General features: G+C 34.8%; 1 protein-coding gene across 1 annotated transcript in view; it reads left to right on the top strand.

Annotated features, from left to right (window-relative positions):
* The window catches only part of LOC111614166 (spidroin-1-like), an 18785-nt gene continuing 10927 nt past the window's right edge, over nt 1–7858 (top strand). The window contains exons 1-5 of the mRNA XM_023355544.1: nt 1–12; nt 94–168; nt 239–784; nt 6385–6795; nt 6914–7439. Coding sequence (XP_023211312.1) covers nt 1–12; nt 94–168; nt 239–784; nt 6385–6795; nt 6914–7439 — 1570 coding nt within the window. The remainder of the gene's footprint in view (nt 13–93; nt 169–238; nt 785–6384; nt 6796–6913; nt 7440–7858) is intronic.

The following is a 7858-nucleotide window of genomic DNA, read 5'->3' as shown; positions in this document are numbered from 1 at the left end:
ATGAGGTGTAAGGTAATCGACGATACAAACGCGTTCGTTTGCTTTCTTTAAACAGTTATATAATTTTTCATATGTAATACTTTCTTTAATTAGGTTGCCATTTGCCTGGTGCTCTTTCTATTAACCGATGCTCTACCGCCACCTCAACAAGCGGAACTTTATAAAGATGTAAGAATTTTTAAATCTTTACATTTTTGCGTTTTTAAGTGCGGTTTATGATTCTTTACGCGTATTGCAGGACAACGGTAATTATAAAATAAACTACAGCGTAGAAACTGATAAAGGAGTGATTTCTGTTAGACAGCATCACCGTAACTTGGATGCTGCTGCTGATGATTCTTCTAAATTACCTTCCGATATTGTAGAAACGGACCCTCTTCCCCCCGTAAAAAAGTATTATCCGGCAAAAAGCAAGCTAAATCGTCCTCCCCGACCAATAGAATCCGACCCTCCTCCAACGGAAGATCTTCCACCACCTCCACCTCCACATCCTCCAAGATATCCTTCATACAGATCTAAATATATACCTCCGCCGCGTTATAGCTCCTATAGATCTAAACCTCTGCCACCTCCTGAAGATTCGATCGATCCAAATCCTCCTAAGTATACATACGGATCTAGACTACATCCTCGAAAAGCAGCTCCTCCTCCTCCTCCTCCGGAAGAGCTGCCGCCTCCTCCCCTTGAAGACGATTTGCCTCCTCCTCCATCAGATTCTTCCAATTATCTTCCTCCTCGAGATGCAGATGACTATAGAGAAAGAAATCCTATAAGGAAGAATAATGTATTATCCGGCATTCTTTCACAAATCCGTAATTCTGGAGAAGGGCTCATTTCTACTCCTAAAGCCCAACGAGATAAATTATATTCTATGGGATTTTTATACATGAAAAATGTTTGGGAATAAAATAATAATAATGAAAAATTACGTTTTAATGTAACTAACGTGTAATTAATTGTAAAAAGTATATATAAAATAAATAATTTTAATTTTAAAAAAGTACTTTTATTTTTTATTTAAATTAATGAATTCTCGTAAGAATAAACTCGGGTACTCTTCTAAAAAAAATTCAAAAATAATGGCGAAATTTATTATTTTAACTCAGAATAATCCTATTAAACTGTTTTATCTCTGATAATCTTATCAGATAAACATGATACGCAACCGTACATCTTATAACTATGTAAATACTATTCTTAAGCAAGGAAGATGACATTTCTTTGTGCTTTACACAATTATATCTAGAAAATATGAAATGAGAACAAGATTTTATATGAATAAAATTGCCTAAATATATTTTAAATAAATTTGTCTGAAGCTCTGCAACACGAAGTTGGCACAAGTGCCATCATAAAGATGGCACTCACTCGCGTTACGGCACTACCTTTAAAAAGTATATTAAGAGTAAAATGGATGTTAAAAAATCAATAAAGTTCGTCTATCTCTTCAAATTCCATTCAAGATTAAAGAAAAAAAAACAAAAAACAAAAACAGCATTAGACAGGGCGCAGCGTGAAGGTGTGCCTGATACAAATAGTGGAACCATACCAGGACACTTTCTCTTTCAGGGTGTGGCATTATGGTTCTAGATTGTGAGATCCTAAGGCTGTAGGTCATACATCAAACATCGCGTGCTTTACTTCATGGCTGTGGGTCATTGGACATGACATCCCTACGAGCTTCTCTTCCGTTTATCATCACTGGAGGTCACGATATTCTACAAATTGTTCTTATTTAATCTTCACTCATTGTTTTCCCATTATTAAACCTGTTTTAGTATATATATTATTATAGTAGTTTTTCAGCTTCTTTCTCTGAAAATTCTTTTGACATTTTCCTTAATCAATTGTATAAGAAGTAACTTATATTCTAGAAAGTAGGAAGTGAAAACTTGCTAGTTGACACCCAATGCCTTCTTTATAAGCATCACAAGGAAAGATGGCACCGAAGAATTTTTCTTTATTTTTTTTCTTGAATTTCTTGAATAATTTATTATGTTTCCTTATCTATTTTTTCTTCCTTAATATAATTAACACGAAATTCTAAATATAGTTATAAAATTCATCAAATATTTTCGTTTTTTCTACTATTTATATAATGCATTGAGTTCGTCCCGTTTATAACGTTTAAGATAAATTTTAAACGGTAAATATTTTTCAAAACAAGCTAAAAGTGATGGTAGTTTTCAAGTTATTTATAGGAAAAATACATCAAAAACATTGACCTGAGATCGAAGATAAACACGTTTAGAAAATCGACTGTATATAAATGAAATATTACATTATATACGGGAAAATATTCTATAAAAATCTATATAACTTGTATAATATTATTTAAAACTACCGGTTATAGTACAAAGGCGTTATACTTTAACCTCATAGATACCTGCTTTGATAATAATGCAAATATCGAACGTTATGCTCCACTTGCAACTTACTGTATTTTTAATTTGTCATAGATTCCAACGTACTTGACCATCACACCCACATTTTGAAGGAGATAAGACGTTAAAAAAACATTTTAAAATATAAAAAATACAGATATAAGCTAGCTTCTGGCAATGCAACTTTATTTTTTAGCTGTCTAATTACAAAGAAAACGAGAGTGTCTCGTTAAAGAAGACAAAGTGTAACAATACATAGTAACAATAACGCGATGATATATATGAGAATGGCCTAGTTTCGTAATTATAAACAAATGGATAATGGAGGAGAATGCGAAATTTCTTCATCTTCTTAATAAATTACGGCCTGTTCTAGAGTTTAGAAACGTTAAAAGTTAATACAAAATAGTGTAAACTGTATAAAGTTAAATTCTGTAACTAGTAAAAGTAGAAAAGATTTAAGTGGGACGTGTTGTTAGTCTACTTTTTTTTCTTAAAAAAATATTTTGGGTGTGTATGACCTGGTACATTTATTAGGGGCAATACCATTTAGAGTAACTGTTTCTTAAGAAATTGTTAATGTTTAAGTATATATATGCTTGAAGTCTGAACTCGTTCAGTTTTTATATGTTTTTCAAGTTAGTTGTAGGATATATATGATGATAATGATGATGATAATGATGATTCTATGCAAATAGCTAAAGAAATACGAACTTTAAGTATACTAAATCATGATTTTGTATGAAAAAACTCATTGCCCGAAGTTTAATATTAAAGAATTAGTTCTAACGATGAGATCGTATGTAAGTCAAGGTGATTCCTTGATTTGTTTGTTGCTGTATCGTCACGATTTGCTATAATTATATATGTAAATTTAATTTTCATAAAGGTAAATAAGTCTAGATGATAATTATCTATACAATACGATAGAAATACCTTAAACGTGGTGGACAAAGTGGTCTTGAAGCAATGAGGTTTTCCCCATTGAAGATATATGAACTGATTAAACGGAAATGATCGAACAATAGAGTAAAATTGGGCCATAAGGAGCATCTTCGTTTAAGTGCTCTATACGTCTGTCACCTGTCTAGAAAATTAGGATAAATATTTTTTTTTTCTGTTTGTGTGTACTTTTTGAACACAAAAGACTTGTAACAGATTAACAATTAATAATTGTAACCCCCCTAAAATATATACCATGTCTTTAAATCAATTAAGATCCCAATTTTTTTCCGTAAAATAAGGCCATAAAATGCTTTCTAAATTGTATAAAATGAATNGTGTGTACTTTTTGAACACAAAAGACTTGTAACAGATTAACAATTAATAATTGTAACCCCCCTAAAATATATACCATGTCTTTAAATCAATTAAGATCCCAATTTTTTTCCGTAAAATAAGGCCATAAAATGCTTTCTAAATTGTATAAAATGAATAAATATGTTTGTAGCACTTATAAAAGCTAAAAATTTTAATTTATAAAAATTATTTTATGGCTTTTTTAGGATTTTTTAGCTATAAAAATCCGGCTTATTTGTCACATTTTCTATAATGTACAGTATATTTTTCCTATCTATAGATCCGGAGGACCTTTTTATGTGCCGTCAAATATAGCTGGGCTGAAAATTTAGTATTTTATGCATGACTAGACATAAGCTAAACAAGTTTATGTGTTAGGGCCTTACGCCAATAAATTCATTATTAATTACCGAAATGGAAGGGCCTCTTATAAGTTAGAGCCTCTAAAAGTCTATTTAAAATTTTTTTTCTTTATTAAATGATGAAAAATATTTTATTTAGGCCTATATATTTTAAGGTCTTCACAAGAAAAAGGGAAGTCGTATCATTTTTCTCAATCGTAGTGTTAAAAAATGCAACACACATTGTGTGTTGAAGAGCATCAGATGATGCTTTGTACGTCTTAAAATCCCCCCAAAAAAGCAAAGTATTGGAAAAAAAATTTAAATATGCTTTAAATTCATAAAGTTTTCTAAGATTTTTCATTCATTTGTGTAAAATTTTTATAAACGTGTATTTGTATATATTTTCAACAATTTTCTAGAACATGGACAGACAACAGACAGACATACAGACATACTGCTGAAACTAACGAATTTATTTCGAATTTTTTTAAGTGTTTTTCTTTTAACTTATAAATATTGTAAATAAATAAGCGAGAGAAAAGGATTAGTTGCACACTTGTGCATAGTCCAACACAATGCAAATTGTAATTCAGTAACACAGTAAACACGTTTGTGTTCCGCAACAAATTTTCCTGTCATGTTTCTAGAAACGTTTCTTGAAAACCTTTCTATTGTTTCCGAACAATTAAAAATTATATATAAATATCTAATAGAGTAATTATGTGGAGAGAGGGCACAACAAGGTCAGAAAATGGTGATGCAAATCTCACGCCCTTCTTATAATGCAGTGCCACGACGATTTATAAGTTTATTGATAAATTACAAGTAGAAAAAATGGGATTATAGATGAAGACAATCGTAAGTGCTTCTTCTTCAGTTCCGTCAGTACACGTCCTAGATTCCTTTGATGGTAGTAATGTGTCGACTTATGGTGAAGTTGGTTGTTTATGACAATCAGATTGCATCTCGAATAAACTTAATCGCTTAACTAGAAAAGATTCACTTTCTTTGTCTACGATTCAGTAATGTGTAACTGGAATGCCCATTTTTCTGACCCAGTAGAGGACATTTGCTTGATCCTTTGTTACCGTACGAAGGTTCATAGAGTCATTAGTAATCGATGATGTTAAGAGTTATCTGTTCAATAATATAATAAAAAATTTGACCTTAATTGTTCTATTTTGGTTAAGGAAAATGGAAAGGAACAAAATCGATTCATATATGTCCTAAATTTTTGATTTATTCATCAAAAAAATTTTGAATTAAATACATCTCAAGGTTGAGGAAAATAAAAACATGTTGACTTTTACAAGAGCTACAAAAGAATTGACTTGAATTATTTCAAAGTTTTGTTTGAATTCTTTTTTAAAAATAGATTTAAACATTTTTTATATAAATTATTTTTAAAACAATTTATACATTAGTCTTCTTTAAGTAATTTAAGAGAGAAATGCATCCGGATCTAATTATGTCCTTAACTGTATATGATTGGAGTGGATGAGGAAAAAGGGAAGAGATGTAAAAGCGAATTTTGTTATAACTGGTTTCGAGTATTTTTCTTTTATTTTGTTTTTGTTTTTCAATAAATAAAACGTTTTGCAATTTGTAGTGCAAAACGGGTCATATCGTCAGTTAGTAATATCAACAATAATCGTTTTCAATGAGAGATCGCCTCTATACCCTGAAGCGTTATAATTTTTTCAAAATTTCACAATCGCCGCTGTAAACGATGAATTGGAAAAAAATGTGGTCCTAATATTCAATTCTTATAGCGTGATATCAGAGAAAAACGAATTACGATTTGTCACGGTTAATGTCGTCACGAATACTTCATCACGATGCCGTCTAAGACTTCAGGAACGTCCAGCCTATCAGAAGAAAGTGCATCCTTTTTTCCATTTCTAAGACCTAGTTTTAGTTCAGGAAGGAAAAAATTATCATCCTATCCTTGAGGTTGATACCGGTGGCCTAAAGTGAACGTGCTGCTGACGTCACGGCTCATCCTCCCTGATTGAAACCCCCCTGTTGGCACGATTTCCTCAGGACACCAGGTTCGCCACGCTGCAGGCTAAAGTGAAAAGATGACACCATTGGAGAGATCTGGCCTCTTACTGGCCACCTCTGGTATATATAGTGGGTCCGATCACTTCGGACACATCACTCGTTTCAAACCTTACTGTAGAAAATGTTAAAGGTAAGTAAATGCTCCAGTTGCAAAATATATTCAGTCTATGAAAAATATTCTTCGAGTTTTAAAAATTTTTCCACGGGTGTTTCTTACTTCGAAATTTTGTTTTTGGAATAGTTTTGTTCATAATAACAATCTTTAGTTTTATTTTTTTTAAAATATTTTTCAGGTATTCGCTGTTATCGTTCTCCTCGTCCTCCCTACTTGGATCGATGCAGGTGGACCCGGCGGAGGAGGGGGATACGGAGGCGGTAGAGGAGGTGGAGGCTTTGGTGGTGGTGGTGGCCCAGGTGGCTATTCTGGAGGTGGTAAAAGAGGCGGAGGCGGAGGAGGTGGTGCCGGAGGATATGGTGGTGGAGGAAGAGGAAGCTTTGGTGGCCAGGGAGGTTACAGTGGTGGCGGACAAGCCACTGGATTCGGTGGCGGACAAGGAGGTTACGGTGGAGGAGGAAGAGGTGGCGGCGGCGGTGGAGCTGGAGGATACGGAGGAGGTGGTAGAGGCGGTGGTGCCGGAGGATACGGAGGCGGAGGAGCTGGAGGATTCGGAGGTGGTGGTGCTGGAGGATACGGAGGTGGTGGTGCTGGAGGATATGGAGGAGGAAGAGGCGGAGGTGACGATGTAAGTTTATTAATTTCGCAATCATATAAGTGACGATTTCTTTAGTATCCTTTAGAATCTTAAATATTTTTAATTTCAGTTTCCACCCCAACCTTACCAGTTCGGTTACGACGTTAAAGATGAATTTGGAAACACTCATTACCGTCAAGAACAAGGCGATGAATCCGGAGCCGTTAAAGGATCATATGGCTACACTGATGCAAATGGTGTCTACAGGCATGTTGAATACCGTGCAGATGCTAATGGTTTTACGGCAACAGTGAAAACTAACGAACCAGGAGTGGGAGATAAAAGCCCAGCAGATGCTACATTTATTGTCGAGCCACCTCCAGCAGGAATCCAAGATAAATATTCAGGTGGAGGAGCAGGCGGATATGGAGGAGCAGGATCCGGAGCTGGTGGCTACGGAGGTGGTGGAGCTGGAGGTTACGGTGGCGGTGGAGCCGGAGGACGTGGAGGTGGAGCAGGCGGTTATGGTGGTGGAGGAGCCGGAGGACGTGGAGGTGGTGGCTACGGAGGAGGAGGATTCGGTGGCGGTGGTGCCGGAGGTCAAGGTGGATACGGCGGTGGAGGATTCGGAGGTGGTGGTGCCGGTGGCTACAAAGGTGGCTTCGGAGGAGGAAGTGGAAAGAAATCCAGCTACTAACAAAAATTCGGATTGTGATAAAGACTTTATAGGACGTCGCTTCATCAAGTCAAGAGAACAAAGTTCCAAAAGTTGCTTGCGGTGTTCTGAAGTAAGGGGAATATTCTGTCAACGCACAGGTCGTTAATTTGGTTTGTCATCAACTTTAGTTTTGCCACTTTTTCGTGTATTTTACTGTAGATGCGACAGCTTTACGACGTTTTCATTGTAACATCAATTTTCGTATACGGTATATAATCGCTATGTACGATATATACAGTATATATATATTATATTATATATATATATATATATTAATATACATATATATACACAGTATATAGACTAGTAAAATGCAGACCTCGATATACAGCCCCAACAATAAATTACAAATGTTAA

This window comes from Centruroides sculpturatus, unplaced genomic scaffold, assembly GCF_000671375.1.
Source record: "Centruroides sculpturatus isolate CEXI.00-Female unplaced genomic scaffold, Cexi_2.0 scaffold2129, whole genome shotgun sequence".
Classification (NCBI taxonomy): domain Eukaryota; kingdom Metazoa; phylum Arthropoda; class Arachnida; order Scorpiones; family Buthidae; genus Centruroides; species Centruroides sculpturatus.
Note: the sequence above shows the minus strand (reverse complement) of the source record. Positions and strands in the feature narration are given on the sequence as shown.